This window comes from Fundulus heteroclitus, chromosome 22 (assembly GCF_011125445.2).
Source record: "Fundulus heteroclitus isolate FHET01 chromosome 22, MU-UCD_Fhet_4.1, whole genome shotgun sequence".
In the NCBI taxonomy this organism is placed as follows: domain Eukaryota; kingdom Metazoa; phylum Chordata; class Actinopteri; order Cyprinodontiformes; family Fundulidae; genus Fundulus; species Fundulus heteroclitus.
Genome location: NC_046382.1, coordinates 32,436,133 through 32,453,003, shown reverse-complemented (window position 1 = coordinate 32,453,003; position 16,871 = coordinate 32,436,133). Strand labels below are relative to the sequence as shown.

At 42.3% G+C, this 16,871-nt stretch overlaps 1 protein-coding gene and 1 long non-coding RNA gene across 2 annotated transcripts; one reads left to right on the top strand and one right to left on the bottom strand.

Moving 5' to 3' along the window:
• Positions 1-1,917: 1,917 nt before the first annotated feature.
• LOC118556223 (neutral and basic amino acid transport protein rBAT-like) lies at positions 1,918-12,158 on the bottom strand. Its single transcript, XM_036126564.1, has 10 exons — positions 11,577-12,158; positions 9,056-9,235; positions 8,809-8,954; positions 8,597-8,722; positions 8,173-8,292; positions 6,083-6,207; positions 4,367-4,568; positions 2,878-3,060; positions 2,552-2,677; positions 1,918-2,458 (listed from the first exon to the last, which is right to left on the bottom strand). Exons 1-10 carry the CDS (start codon positions 11,992-11,994, stop codon positions 2,027-2,029), a joined length of 2,058 nt encoding a protein of 685 aa, XP_035982457.1. The 5' UTR covers positions 11,995-12,158; the 3' UTR covers positions 1,918-2,026.
• Positions 9,177-11,643, top strand: LOC118557172. Its single transcript, XR_004927675.1, has 3 exons — positions 9,177-9,263; positions 11,273-11,398; positions 11,584-11,643. It is a non-coding gene; the product is annotated as an uncharacterized LOC118557172 (long non-coding RNA).
• Positions 12,159-16,871: the final 4,713 nt, after the last annotated feature.

The following is a 16,871-nucleotide window of genomic DNA, read 5'->3' as shown; positions in this document are numbered from 1 at the left end:
TCCGCCATCTCTCACCCCGGTTGTTCACACACACACACACACACACACACACACACCACACACACACCAGGCAGCTTCTATGCCTGCGTATGCGGGGAGATGTCTCCCTAATCTGTCTCTGTTCTCCTGAGTCTTTGATAAAGTGCTGATGGCATAGACGGGTGGGAAGGCCCATTAGCATGGTAAAGAGATAGTGTATCAGAGCAAGATTAGACTCCACCACAGACTGGGAGCTGTCAAGGTCAAGCCTGCACTTGTGAATCAGTCCGTACCGCAGAAAGGAGGAAGGTGGATAATATGGAGTGGACAGTTAGAACTAGAGATAATGGGTACACGGTGAGATAAAGATGATTTATAAAAAACATACTTTCTGTATGTATTTAGCCCGTGTTTTTTTTTGTTTGTCTCTTTCCCTCAGATGGCAAACCAGCGTCAAACATAGTTCTGAATGTCCAGCCTGGAGGCAGTCATGCCGGACCAGAAGATCTTGTGCAGACGCTGGAGGAGGTGAGCCGCACTCTCCTGAGTCAGAGGGAGAAACGGGGAGATTAGGCAGAGGGCCGGTCAGAAGTTTACATACAGCCATAATCTGCTGAATGCTGTACTCGTTTCGGGCTTTTATGATGGATTGGGATCGTTTTGTTTGTTTTTTTGGGCCGGTGAGATTGTACAACTTCATTGGATTTTAAAACAGGACTTAGGATTTGATTGTATAAATATTTCTTTTTAATGAACACAGGGTCAAAATTTTACCTAGAAGCTCCAAAAAAAAACACCTTGACTAATAATGTTAAATGTCCCTTGACAAGTTTGTGAGAAAAAACACCTTTTAATGCCTGGAAACAAGCTCCTGGGATAGGTCTGACTGGATGTAAGATCACTCTTCTGTGCAGAAATGGAAATGTTTATCCAAGCTGGTTGATTTCCTGGCACTCACCCAACTTTTGGCCAAAGTTTAATTTCAATTTGTTAACTTTTCAATTTGGTTGAGACTGGAGGCTTTCCAAAAACCCAATGTAAGCCGGCGTTATCTACTCTAAAACCAGCTCTGATGTGCGTTGTGGATCAATAGTCCATTCACATTGTGGAATCCATCAGCACCACTTGCTGCAGAGCAGACCCTCAGAATGATGCTGCCACCACCATGTTTGATAAGTTAATGCAGCGACGTTACGTATGAAAGCTTTGACTCCTCCAAACATTGAAAATCCACATTAAATTCAAACGTTTTTTTACCAAATTTGTTTTTTTAAAAGACCATCGAAGTTGTATTATCGTCCTACCCTGGAAAGGAACAACTTAAATGATGAGTTTAGGTAAATACTGATCTGCTCTGCACCATTTAAGGGAGTTTTTAAAAGGGAACATTTTAAGTGTTTGCTTTTATATTTCAACTAACCAACTGTGCAAAACTGCAGTTATTGTATTATGTTGAAAAGCTTTAAAAAAAAAAGTGAAGCCTGAATGTTAGTTTGGTAAAACTGGTTCATTATCATGGAACTTTGTTTTATTTACCAGACTAATGTGTTGGAGTTCAGTTGGCCTCATACTGAGTCACTGGGATGGAGAGCGGTTATAGCTGCCGGTTTTAGTCACAGCTCAGGGGGACTGTGTTGGGGAAATGTGGACAAACCTTTTCTCCACGTTATTTTCACAAAAACATCAGAGTTTAGCAACCGAACGGAAGGATCCAAGCTGATGCTTCAGTCTCTCCTGTATGTTCTGCCCATGCAGGAGGCTCTTAAGGTGGCGTTCCTGTACGCCGAGCTTGGCCTGGACCCTCCGCCGCCTCCACGCAAGAGGAACCGATAGCTCAGCTGCCAGGAGGCAGTCAGGAATGAAGATCTAGATTTACAGCACCGTGATGGTCAAATCTTTCACTCTGCGTGTGAAAAAGAAGAAGACACATCCAGCTAATTCATGTAAAATTGTGGCTTTATTGTGTTGCATTATCCCCTCTGGACTGAAACACCAAAGGACAATCTCTGTAAATTAATTTAGGAGAACACGCAGGCTGCTGCTTGCTTCAGCATTTATAAAGAATGCCAATGGTCTCCAAATAGCAGGCCTTCTCAGAGACATAGCATTCTGCAGGGTGGCTGGGATGAAACCGAGTATAGGTCGAGTAGCGAATGACCAGACCTTCTCCCGGTTCCGTCTGGACGCGGGATTTCTGGAACACCTTCCCGTCGTTGGCTGGGTTCGTGCTCATCAGCACGCTGAGCTGCTCGGGTAGCTCCTGGATGGCCGAGAGATCTGTGGTGGTAGATGCTTTGCCAAAGTTAATCACCACGAGGTAAGCTTCTTTGTGTCCATCGAGCTCCCTCAGGTAAGAGAAGACGTCGGTATCAGCGAGGACGTAACAGAACCATCCACGCAGAAACGGGAGCTCCGACTGCCGCAGGGCGTTCAGGAAGCGGTACTGAGAGAGCACGGAGCCTTTATCTTGCATCTGGACCTGACAGGGATGAATAGAGGGAGGGGGGGGCATGAGTCTACACAACAAACGGCTTTTATCAGATCTCATAGTTGTGATAAATGAGTTGTGTACCTCCACGTTGACCTTTTCATAATCAGGATGCACAGGTAACCAGGTGATGTTGGTGATGCTGTTGAAGCCCGCGTTCATCTCGTCGTTCCACTGCATCGGAGAGCGCTCAGGGTCCCGACTGAGACTCTGGGGTCAAAGAATAGCAATAATTAGCCTCCAGCTGGCCTCGTACACAATAAAGCGATGCCTTTTTATCTCCAATAACCAACAATGAAACATTCTCTGCATAAACTGCTATTTTCCTCTTGTTTTGTAATGCCATCAATTAAACTCATTTTTGTACAGATGTGTTTAGAGCGTTTCTTCAGGGTATGGACTCTACTGACCACGTTGTATTTCCCAGCGGGGTCCTGTACTTCACTTTGTGTGATGTTAATGTTCTCCATGCCGATCTCCTCGCCATAGTAGGTTGTGGGTGTGCCGGGGAGGGTCAGCAGCATCAGGTTGATGGCACGGACGTAGATTCGACCAGCGCTGGAACCGATTCTAGACCTGTCATGGTTGCCCACCTGATGACAATGGAGAGATGAATGAGGCCCAGTTAGAAGGACCAAAGAGGATTTGAACTGATGGGTTTCTGTTAGGAGAGATCAATCTCAAGTTAAAAAGTGCCAGCAGAGAAACCCGAGGAACATCGTGAACCAAAACCTTAGAGATGCACTGATCTCGATTTTGTGAAGATTTGACCTGCTGATGCCAACTCCAGCTGAATCGGACTTTTCGTTAAGAGAAAAGTATTTTAAAAATGTATTGCTTCCTTGCTTTTGTGAGATTTGATTAGTTCAACAAAAGCAACACCATTACAGATTTGACATTTTAGACCGTTAAGTGTCATAAATTAGGGATTAGCGTGGTTAGCACTACCAGCTTTACTTAAAACAACAACTTTGTAGAACTCTGTTCAGCCTTCCTGTTATCAGCTGAAAGCCTTAAATATCTTCCTACATCTTTGTATTTATTCTGACTTTGTTTTTAAGCACTACATTGCTTTTGAACACAGGTAACTTAGAGACTCGCTAACAGCGCTCACACTGAAGAGCGCTGTCAGCATGACCTCGTAGCATTTAGCCATGGTTAAGGTGACCAGATTTCTCTAATGAACACCAGGGACGTGTCTTATTGTGTTTACCGGGGGGGGTGTCACCCTACCCATGGTGGGCAACCGTTCCTCAACATGTAGGGCACGCGTCCTACACTTGAAAAGTGGTAGGTTCCGTTCCAGCTTCGTCCCCTACCACAGTGTGCCATTAGGCAAGGCAATTTACCTCAAGTTGATGAGTTTGTCAGTCTACTAATGTGTGCGCGTTCATAAGCGTGACTGGGTGCAAAGCACTTTGAGTGGCAGGTATGACGAGAAAAGCCCCTTATATACACACTCAGCCCACTCACCGCTTCCTGATAGGAAAAAGATTTTAGAAAATGTTTTAATTTCCGTTCAGCAGGTTCCTGATCATAGACGATCAAGATGAAAATTATTTGATTCTGGTCAGCTGATTTCTCAGCGCATTGATCTTATTGGTAGTACTGCAGAAAACTAATATCACTGACAAGTCTTGCAACCTTTGTAGCCCATGGAATATCATGCAAATATAAACCTTATCTAAACCAGCCGCGGTGATGAAAATGACCTTGCTGTTCATGATTATAAAAGCTAGATCATAAACGTGGCTCTTCCTGCTTATCAGAGGAAAATCTCTTCGTTTATGATGTTGAATGAAGACTTATTGCGACATACTTGAAAAGGTGTAACTTTACTTCTTTTATCTTTTTTTTTACTTTGGAAGAACTTTGCAGGGAAAAAACGTAAATATTTACCACCCAGTTGGGCCATTGTCCTCTTGGCATGTTGGACATCCAGAGGTCGACCAGATGTTTAGCCCACCAGCCGCTGGTGTTGTGAGGCAGGTCCAGCAGGTAAAAGTTAAAGGGGAAGTCGCTTTCTTTTACCAGTGGAGTCCCATAGTACATCATGGTCTTCTCCACCTCCTCATAATCGTAGGATTCGGTCACCATGAACCTGCAGAACAATGGGTATACAGGTTGTGATGACAATACAAATCATGAAGCACATATGCTACTAGTTTAATTGAGCAGAAAATATGTTTATTTTCCCACCCACAGTACATTGCCTGTATGTCAAGCATCATTTATGATGTAAAGGTAGCTCTACAGCAATCCATAATGATTTTAAAATCCAGCGTAACAGTCTAGCAGGTTTTTTTAATAAGGTGCATCCATCAGGGAAATGTGTTAGTTGTACAAACACATCCAGCGTTAGGATATCGTCCAAAAGTTCATTTATTTCAGTAATTTAAAAGGTGAAAATCCTGTAAAGATTCATTCACACAGAGCAATGTATTTCAGTGTATTGTGGCTTGCAGCTAATGGAAAAGTAAAATTGTGTTTCTTAGAAAATAAGAACATTACATAAAACCACTGAAGGAAAAAAATGTATGAATACAAATTATGTTATGACCAACGCAATCATTGGGAAGAGCGCTGACATGTAGGCTTCCCAGCAGACAGTCAGAGACACCCTCCACAGGCCTGCGTCAAAGCATATTAAGGGAAAGTTGTGTTGAAGGAGAAAGGTTCACAAGCCTGGGACTGCAGCAGGAGTAAAAGTGCTCCAAGAGTCCTCATATTCAGACATATCCAGGACTTGGACTACAACGGTCTGCTTTTTTGGGTGCCACTCCTGAACCAGAGAAAACATCAGGAGGGTCTGGCTTGGGCTTAGGAGAAAAAAGGCGGCTGTTGCACAACGGACCAACGTCATTTTTTCAGATGAAAGCAAATTTTACATTTCATTTGGAAATCAAGGTTCTAGAGTCATGAGGAAGAGTGGAGAAGCTCAGAATCCAAGTTGCTGGACGTCCAGAAGGAAGTTGCCTTCTGGACCTCCTTCTTAATAACAAGAAGGTTTGAGGAGCGGCCGGTGTTGGTCCACCGTGTTTTTATCGTGTCCAAAGTCAGAGTGGCCGTCTACCAGGAAATTTTAGAGCACTACGTGCTTCCCTCCGATTCTCAGCTTCAAGGAGATCCTAATTTTAGTCGCCAGTAGGTTTTGAATCCCGCCCCCACTGCCAAAGCTACCTACACCTGACTGAACCATTACTGCATCTCTGGGCTTGACTGGCAAGCAAACCCTCCGAGGAAGAAGAAGAAGACGACAACAATCAGTGATGCAGTGATTCATGCAAAGTGGACCTCGACCAAACATCCTTTGTAATGGACATACATTTCAGTAGAGCAAATGCTCTGTATTAAAAATCATGTTAACTGTTCACATGGAAGGATCAGAAACAGATTTTTTGGGGGGATTTTTAAATATCTTTAAGCCATTATCACTGAAATGAACAGCAGTAAACACTTTTCACTATGTATGTAATGAATCTAAATAAGTAAATCACTGAAATAAACCGTCCTTAATCCTATTGTGAGTTTTCAAAATGTGTTTGTACTTCAATGCATGACTTCAAGCACAATGACTTATTTGGAAAATAACTTCCAACATGGTAGTCTGCCTACCTGTATCTGCCAGGCTCTCGGCTGTAGGTGTCCATCTCGGCCCTGAACTCCCTCAGCATGTCGTGCAAGCCCACCTGACTGGTGGTGTAGTCGTGGTACAGGTCCCATTCTGTAGTTACTAATTCCTGAAATGCAAATATGTTTGAGGCGATCCTTAAACGGGTTGGTACTGATAAAGTTTTCTATCTGCAGAAAGGGCTGATGAGAGGTGTTGTGGGATTCCAGGTTTTTCTTGGGGTTTCTTGGTTGCTGTTTTCTGTCCAATTACTGGAAATTAGGTAGAGCTTGTCTCTAGAAAGGCCCCTCTATCAGTCCAAATCACGGGGGTCAGTTTCAGGTTAGGTAGCTGGAATGCAATAGAAACCAAATACATAAAGCTAAGACTCCAAGAGAGAAACTTGGCTACTAAAGGTACCCACTGCGAGTGTTTTGCTCCAGATTTACAATTAAACCTCTTTTTTTAACGAGTTGTAAGAAAGAGAAAAACATCCAAACAAGACGTTTGATTCTTGTTCATAGAGAACGTCTTTGATATCAGGCACTACCAAGATCTGTGAGGACTGAGTCAACTGACTTCACTCCGAAATGTCCCTTTAAGAGCCGGTGACTAACAGCTGACGCCTCCCTCTTGCGCGGCTAACCTCAGACCACTCAGCTCACGTCATCTCCAAACAAATGAGCCACTCTGCCATCCACCGACTCACACAGATGGTGGTATTTTTAACCTTCATTATCAGGCAGAACAACAGAACACACGCTGTTATAAAAAGATACAGATAAATAACTTTATTGCAGTGTTTTGGATTTTATAACAGGCCATAAAATAATTTTTTTTTATATCACTTGGGCAAAGTCTAAAGATGTAAAGTTGGTAAGTATGATGTATGTGTACCCCTCAGAGTAAAGAATAAGTCTGAGTCAGTGCCAGTATTATAGCATGAGTCCACAGTGGGCAGTAAATCCCAGTGACTCGCTAATCCCCTAAAATATGCTTCTGTTCTGCTAATCTTTTCTCTTGGAAGAAAAAAAAAAATACTGCCTCCGCAAGGTTTTCTTTACTTAAGTCAGAGTGTGTCATTAAGTCTTTGAATTGCAATTACAGTGTTTCCTTAAGAAAAGCACAGGATGAACCTGACATTTAAGCCAGAGATAAATAATAAACGGCACACCATGTACAGCGGGAAACATCCCACTCAGCCGCCGCGCTTTGTTCCACCAGCTTCAGTCGGCTGGAGGTGTTTCTGCCCACGCCGCTGCTTTCATGCATCTCATTATTCTAATCTGGACTCTGACATGCCACTTACGAGTCAATGAAACACAATCAGGATTATGTAACCGAAGGTTAAAGCGGGGATTGTTAACTGAGCTGAACTTTGAGCGGTGGAAGTTACAGTGGCAATTAAAATTTAACGCGCCGGGCAAAAAGCTGCGGATCTGTGAGAACATCAACACGGGGAGGAGAAGGAAGCTACCTTTTCATCGGCTCCAGTCGATCAGACTTCGTGTGAGATCTGACTGTACAGCGTCTGGGAAAAGGGATCGCACTTGTGTCATGCTAAAAGCACACATTTCAGCGTATTATTTATTACTGGATTTTATGTCATAGAGCAGGGGCTCCCAAAGTGGGGGTCGGGGGTCGCGAGATGGTTTGATGGTGATGTGCTAAAAAGATTTAGCATTTCCTTACTTGTGAAACTGATATCAAAGTATAACTTTAAAAGATGCTCAGGCTGCACTTTTTCTGTAAGAGTTCTCACAAAAATGTTACCTTTTAAGAGAAAGAAAACCGTAACAAAGTAACAATCGAAAAGTGGAAAATGAAAATTCAAAAAAGTGTGCCGAGCCTTTGTTTTCGGGCTCCTTTACTCTGACATCCTCACTCTGTAGGATAACTACAAACGCATCACCCAATCAGATCCCAGAAAAACCTTCGCCCTTCCATTTCACATTCATACACCTTGTGTGTTGGTCTGTCACGCCAAATCCCAAAGAAACCCATTGTGGTTTGTGGTTTGTGGTTTGTGGCGCGATCAAATGCGAAGGTCCAAAGAGTGTGAAGGCTTCTGAACCCCCCCAGAGGGATCTCTCACCGGTGGCAAGTCTGGATCCACCTGTGGCTCGTCTCTCAGATGGGCTGCCTCCAGCATGTGCTTCACTGCATCCATCCGGAACCCGTCCACCCCCTTCTCCAGCCAGAAAATAATAAGATCCTACAAGGAAGGAATAAAAGTTCCCATTTTGTTATAATATGTAAAACTAGGCTGCACTGAACTCTAGATATGGATGTTACACTTATTTACCTTCATTAAACTATGGTATGGTTAAGCAGTAATGCAAAAAAAATACCTAAGAATTACTTAATAAATGTATTTTACATGGCTGCTTTGGATTGCAGATAGATTAGAAAACCTCAATAACAATTAGGAGAACAAAAGATACGATTTCTAATGTATGAGGTGCTGGTAGTTTTCCTAGAAACCCTCTAAGGTAAGGTAGGAGCCGCAGTGATCTTACTTTGATCTCTTGAACGACATCGGGGTTCCTTAGGTTCAGGTCCGGCTGCTCTTTGAGGAACTGGTGCAGGTAACACTGGCCTCTGACTTCATCATAAGTCCACGATGAGTTCCCGAAGATACTGACCTGCATGACAGGAGAAGACCGACGTCAACGCTGAAAGATAAAAATGGGTTTTTACAGGTCGGCACATCTAAAACGGCGGCACATACCCAGTTATTAGGCTTCGGTGAAGCTGGATCGCAGTCCGTCCAGACGTAATAATCCTCGTAGTGAGGATCTCTAGTCCGACTCAGGTTGAACCAGCGGTGGCGGTCACTGGTGTGATTGGGAATGAAGTCCATAATCAGCCTCAAACCTAGTGGGGGGGGGGGGGCACTCCATTATATAGCCACAACCTGTCACCACGCTAACACTGAACCAGATAGTTCATCTTCCACATCTCTGCACCTAACGCACCCTTGTTGTGCATTTCAGCCAAGAGTTCCTCAAAGTCCTTCATGTTCCCAAAGAGCGGGTCGATGTCCCTGAAATCCTCCACGTCGTAGCCGAAGTCTTTCATCGGAGAGCGGTAGAAGGGGCTGATCCACACCGCCTTGATGTTCAGGTCCAGGAAGTGATCCAGCTTCTCCTTGATTCCTGCGTGGACAGACACGACGAGGCGAAGGTCAGCAGTCACAGAGGAGCTCAGATCACAAGTTGTACGTGTCTTTATTGGTCCTTGAATTCCTCTTGATGTAATTTCGCATAAATACCTAAAGACTTTGTAATAACTATGTTCACTGATTTTCTGACCTGGCCTTATCAGATAAAACATTGATTTAATGTTGATTGAAGTGAATGATTGACGAACATTGTCTTTTGATTTTTCTGACCAGGCCATTAAATGGATGACCTCATACTTGTCTAACCAAAAACAAGCTACTGTGGTAAATGGACTGACATCATCCCTTGCAAACTGTCCTCTAGGGGTGCCCCAAGGATCAGTCCTGGGACCCATTATATTTTCTATATTTTCTGTATTAATGATCTACCATTGGATTTGTAGGGGTGTGGATGTACAGTTGTATGCTGACGATGCTGTGGTCTTTAAAAGTGCAAAATCATCTGATCAAATAGCACAAATTCTTACAACAGCACTGACTCATATTTAAATAAGGGGATCACTGACGAACAAAGCTGCCATGATGTTTTAGCACTGTATGATCTTTTCCCATGTAAGCTATAGTATAACTAGCTGATCTCTGATAGGTGTTACAATCCCAAAGCCAATAGAGGGGCTATACAAAAAAAAACATAGAACATTTTGCATTAAAAAAACGTATTTATCACCATTGTAATATTTTGCCAATATGTAATTCATTAAGCTTTCAAAACTTTACAAAATTTCGAAATGCCTGTCTTATCGATAAAAGCTTACATATGCTGGCTCCACCATCGCTGAAGGACAACCTAAAATATAGGACAACAGCATTACGGACCACTAAGCCATGAGTAGAGGAGATTGTGAGGTACCTGTGAGAAAAACTGCATTTGGTCAAAATATTCTTTCATACAAGGGCTGTGTGCAATGGAATAGTCTGCCAACTTTTGTAAGAGACGCTTTGACTTTTCCAACATTCAATAAGTATCTTAAGGAACGCTTAAGGTCAACTCAAACTTGTGAGCATATTTTAGAAGAACTCAGATCGACACATCTCGTACTCTAGGGCTAGTGCAAAGTTCAAGAAAATGCTAAACTACTCTTCTGGGTATATTAATGTGTAATTGTTCCTGTCTGTCGTCGTCCTGAGTCTATCCTGTGTGTACTTTGCTGTTGTGAGTGACCCTAGCACACTGTTTCTGTCTGGCCTGTTTGTAATGTGTCTTATGTTCCTTTTATTTAAAATGTAATGTTAACATCAACCTGTCCAGGTACTACAGATGGAAATTAGCCAATGGCGACAATCTGGCATATTTAAATGTGATATACATGTTCATTAATATGTACTGTCCCTTTTTAGATTAGATTAGATTAGATTAGATTAGATTCAATTTTACTGTCATTACACAGGTACAGGTACAAGGCAACGAAATGCAGTTTAGGTTTAACCGGAAGTGCAATAGCAGCAAGTGCAGGATAAACAATGGTTCCATAAGTACAGGACATGGGTTTTTACTTAATAAATATAGAGATGAATACTATTATAAACAGAATTTTACTGATAGATTTGTCCTGTGAATATAATATATAGATAACTAGTATTGTGAACTAAATTTATAGCTGGATATGTACCGAATATAATATACAAGTGGATATTACTATAAATAGACTTTTACAGATATGTACAATAGCGTAATATACAGATTTATTTAAATAAATAAATAAGATTTTACTTAGATTTATAATAAGACGGCACTCTCATTTTAGTTATAAAACAGATAAGCACAACATTTTAGTCTGAAATCAATCAGATTGTAATCTTGAAGTAATAATTTCATAAAATAAAACCGATCTGTTGATTCTGAGAAGTTAAAACCTTCTGAAGGTTCAGAACGGCCGCGTTGTGCTTTGATCCAAACCGCTCTGGCTCAGGCTGTTTGGGGCTGCCGTCCCGCTGTGAGGTGAACTTCTAAAACAGGTTTTCCTTCCAGGATCACCTTGTACTTAGCTCCCTCCATCTGTCCCTGCTGCAGGAAGCCATTCCCACAGCATGCCGCTGCCACCGCTGTGTGTCAGCATGGGGACCTTGTGTCCAGGCTGACGTGCAGGGGCAGCGGTCAACCACACACAGAGCACACAACTTGGTGCACAATTTGCAGGTAGGCCATGAAAAAAGTTTTTGGTTGTGGTCTGGTTGTCACTAGATCAGAGTCAGGGTGTCTCATTTTCAAAGACTAGAGCCTAAACCATGTCTTTCTTCTTCCTTCCACTTCCCAATTATACACTTGCTCCGTTTAACCCGGCGTGAAAACACGTCTCCGCGCTCTGCTGTCCTACCTTTCAGGTCTCCCACTCCGTCGCCGTCGGAGTCCCTGAAGGAGCGCGGATACACCTGGTAGACGGGGGTGATCTGCCACCAGCGCAGGCACGGCGGGGACATGGCGATGATGGTGATGGTGACCGCCACCAGCGCCAGGGTGCAGCACACTATCAGCCAGAACAGGATCTCCCTGGGCACCCGGTACCGAGCCTTGGAGGAGTGCAGCAGCAGCACCTCCTTGGGCATCCCGGCGTACGGCTTGACCTGCGTGTACTCCTGCGCGTCCGCGTCCGCGTCCAGCTTCACCGCCGAGGAGCGGCGCCTCTCCGAGCCGGAGACGCTGGACGCGGAGCCGCCGTCGGCCGCCTCCTTAAAGCCCGGGTTCCTGATGCTTTCGCCGAGCTCCATCGGGCCGCCGTCCTTTCTCGCGCTCATCGTGAATGTCTCTGGTGATCGGGAAGCGAGGAGGAGGAAGAGGAAGAGGAGGAGGAGGCAGTGCGTGGATGCAGTGGGACGGTAAGGAGAGAGGGCTGCAGGTGGAGCCGAGACATCAGGGCCACCCGAGGAATGCGGGCGGTTCCGTGGGAGCTGGTTACAGATTAGCCTCAGCCCGTGTTATCTCGGCGCGGAGTGGGCCGGCCGGGACCGCTGCGCGAAGGACGAGTGTCAGCGACTTTAACGCATCCAATAAAAACGCACTGGCGGACTTCCTGTTTGTTTCCAGCCAGATAACATGTTCTCCCCGAAGAAACAATCACAGCCTCTTACCTGCTGAACCACAACAGGGACAATCAGTGATCCCAACTACTGCTGACAAACACATGACTAATAAAGCGCATCAGCAACTAATGCATTTTCAAGATTCTATGCTTTTTTATATATATATATACAGGACTGTCTCAGAAAATTAGAATATTGTGATAAAGTTCTTTATTTTCTGTAATGCAATTAAAAAACATGAAATGTCATACATTCTGGATTCATTACAAATCAACTGAAATATCGCAAGCCTTTTATTGTTTTAATATCGCTGATTATGGCGTACAGCTTAAGAAACCCGTATATCCTATCTCAAAATATTAGAATATCGTGAAAAAGTATACTAGTAGGCTATTCAACTAATCACTTGAATCGTCTAATTAACTGGAAACACTGCAGGGTTTCCTGAGCCTTGAAAAACACTCAGCTTGGTTCAGTAAACTAAATCACAAGTATGGTAGTGGTTAAGAGACGACATAAGATTCTCACAGTAACTGGTGTAATGACCATGGCATTACTGTCCTTGATTGGCCTGCCAATTCCCCTCACCTGAACCCCATAGAGAATTTGTGGGGTATTGTGAAGAAGAAGCTGAAAGACACCAGAGCCAACAATGCAAATGAGCTAAAGGCCGCTATTGAAGCATTCTGGGCATCCATGACACCTCAGCAATGCCACAGGCTGATTGCCTCCATGCCACGCCGCATTGATGCAGTAATCTGTGCAAAAGGATTCCCAACCAAGTACTGAGTGCATTGATGGACATTTTCAAATGTTTGATTTTGTTTTGCTGTTATTTTTTTTTTTACTTGGTCTGAGGAAATATTCTAATATTTTGAGATAGGATTTTTGAGTTTTCTTCAGCTGTACGCCATAATCAGCGATATTAAAACAATAAAAGGCTTGCGATATTTCAGTTGATTTGTAATGAATACAGAATGTATGACGTTTCATGTTTTTTAATATATATATATATATATATATATATATATATATATATATATATATATATATATATATATATATATATATATATATAAAAATGAGCCAAACATTTTAAATGTTTTATATGTGATCTTCAGGTCGTGGCCCACAGAGGGGTCCTGACCATAGACATATATACGTAGACGCGTCATAGGGCGCAGGTTCGCACGTCAACGTCACCGCCATATTGTATGTGGCAGAAAAAAGTTGAGTTCTGTTATTGTGAACGTGGATCAGAGAAGATGCCTCATTCCTGTGCTGCAATAAATATACACACACACACACACACACACACACACACACACACACACACACACACACACACACAGATATATATATATATATATATATATATATATATATATATATATATATATATATATATATATATATATATATATATATATATATATATCTGTGTGTGTGTGTGCGTGTGTGTGTGTGAATGTGTTATGAATATGATCAATTTGTTAAATCTAAACATTGTGGTCTTCATTATTTCATAAAACCGTGTCACATGTGAACCTTTAGGAACAGACTTTTTGGGTGAGTATTAAAGAGGTAAAAATAATAATATGAGGAAAAAAAAGTCCTAGGTCAAAAAAGTAAAAATAAACAAACAAACACAAAAGTGATAATGTTATGATAAAAACATCATATTATGAGAATTAAGGGGGAACATTTCCAGAATAATCACAGTTTGCAGAATTATTTCACTCCTGGAGTAATAGGGCCAGGTTAGATTATTTTAAATATTTTTATTCTTTAGGAGAATAAATTCAGGAGAATGAAGCTAAAGGGATACGAAAATAAACTTGTAATATTACAAAAAAAATACTACGAATACAAAGTATATTCAGAGATTAAAGTCCCTCTGATGCTGTTTAAGTGAATGAGTAACTGCAGATTTGCCACATTTAAGATGGCGGACGCTCTGACGCATCGCAGCATAGGCAGAACCCGCCCAATGACGCGTCTACTCTTATATTATGTCTATGGTCCTGACAGGTCTTCCCCTCCAGGATTGGCCTGTAGTTAATCTCCATCCTTCTTCCCATCATCATCTCTGGCCAACTGTTCCCGCTGAAGAACAGCATCCTGCGCAGGGATGCACAATAAACTGCAGTGCACTGTGCAGCACTAAATGTTTCACAAGCCAGAGGTGGGACGGAGGAAGAAACCACAACTAAGTTGCTTCAATGATGAAACATCAAACGGGAGCAACTTTGTCAGAAAGTCTGGTTGTTCAGACTGGAATATCGAGTTTAATGTTAGTTTCTGAAGCTGGATTTAGACTCAAACCCCTATGAGTTACACCAGCATTTAACTTCCCTTTGAGATTAATTATTTTTAACTGAATTGAATCATGGTATGGTCATATTGGACTTTAATACGGTTTACTGCAGAATTACCTACATGCACATCAGGGAGGCCCCCCTCACTGCCTGCTTTTAAAACTTGACTCAGTTTGATCTTGTTTGTTTTAGATCGGCTTTATTCATATTCAATCTTTTTGTTGTTTTTTTTGTCACGTTATATTTTCAGCTTTTAATGCGTGTTGTGCAGCACTTTCTTTCAGCTAGAGTCGTCTTAAAGTGCTTTATAACTGAGGCTGGTACGATATGGTACGGACTTTATCGTCCCATTCACCAACATCATTGCATGGATTCCCTTACTAATAAAATTCTGTAAGAAACATTTGTGTCTATATATCTATAAGTCTGCCAGAATACTGACCAGCTCGGTAACTAAATACTTTAATGTCGTCTTGATATTACGGCCAGCCCACCAACATTTGTTTAAACGATGAACATCAGAAATTGCAATGCGCATGCGTAACACGCTCTCAGTTGACAGCCAGCCGTGGGGCACAAATCCTGTGGCCCCAAGCTCGGATAGTCCAATCAAAATACTGGAAATGCACACGTTACGTTTAGGTTCTGCTGGAAAGTGACAATCTAGTGTTGGTTGTCCTTGCTAGCTCATTAAAGGATTGATGTGAATCTTTTCTGTTCAATGAATTAACATTATTAGTGAGCCTTTTTTGGTAATTTTATGTATAAAAATGTAATTATATTTAGCTTATATAAAATGGAGTTCCTAATGTGTTGGTTTATGCCAATTTATCTGTTTCATTTAAAATTGATCCAAATCAGGTTGTATTAATCACATAAAAATGAATTGCTGCTAATAGGTCTTGAGTTTTTCTGCCCCACTTAACTTATCGTGCCAGAGACGCCACTGCGTTTGAGCCGAGGCATGCAGTTTAAAAATTGTGAGGCCAAATACTAAAGAAAAGTGATCACCAAATGTATTTCGGCTAATTTAGTGTTTTTACACTCATGATCGCCCATAGAGCTACTTAGAATAAGATATATTACCTTTACTTCTAAAACGCAAAATCATTTTTATTCATGTTAAAGTAAAACCCTATATGTAAGATTCCTCTTACAGCTGTAACTATGAGGTTGAAACTTGAGTGTTTCTTGTCGTGTCTCGGCCAGTGCCAGCAATGTTGTGCAACAGGCAAGATATCCAGTTCCCCAGTCACCTTCAGTCCCCGACGGGAAAAAAAAAACAAAAAAAACCTGGAACCAAGACGACTTTCCAAGAACAGGTTCTTTGCAAACAATAACAATGTGGCGAAGTCATACAGTGTATTATTCTGGCACGCGTGCCATTCGCTCAAACCGCAGAATCCAAAAGTGCAATCTGTGCACAATTTCAAAAAATCTGTTCCCACAATCTGGCAGCAGCGAGCGAGGCATGGTGCACAGGAAATTAGACTATAGTAAACAGATGCATATCTCCCTTATTGTAGAGGCGAAAGACGACGTCTGCCAGGGGCGACGGATTCACTGAAGCTCTGGGTAAACGCTGTACCTTAAGATTCAGTTCGGACATGATGATGTGTTCAAACAACTTGCTCCTTGAACACAGATGCACAAGTACAGGGAGACTTCTGCTGACTCGGCACATATAATCACAGAGACAGCAGCTTTTAACATAAATCCATCTTTTATTTGGTGCTTATGTTCACTGTAGGGTCTGTAAACTTAACAACAGCAGAAATCAGTACAGGGAAAAAGGCGTGGCGCAAAACTCAAAACTGGCCCTTCCTTAATTGTCTCAAAAGGTCAAAGTTTCTTCAGTCAGTTCTTTTAAAGTAAAAGCATAACGTGAACAAAAACACTTGGAATCAATTCAGAACAGAAGGTGATCAACTGCAGTCATACAAATGTGATTATTATTTTTTAAAATGAAGTCACTTTGCTCCTAAAAGCCTTGTATGAGGAATTATTTACTCTTGTTCAGCCATCCCCGCACTCCCAGCTCCCTTTGGCGTCGCCGGATTAACCGAGATTTCCTAGAATCGCGTCCCAATAGGCTTTGGGTAACTCTCTTCGCACAAACGACAGCAAATAAATCGGTCAAAACATATTCAGGCACTGCTTCACACCTGGGAACGTTTTCATGTGTGCGGCCTCCCGTGTGAGTCCCGACACCGTCTTCCATAAACTAGAATGATTAAACACTTTCCAAGTAGGTGGAGGCGAAGGGAGCTCGTT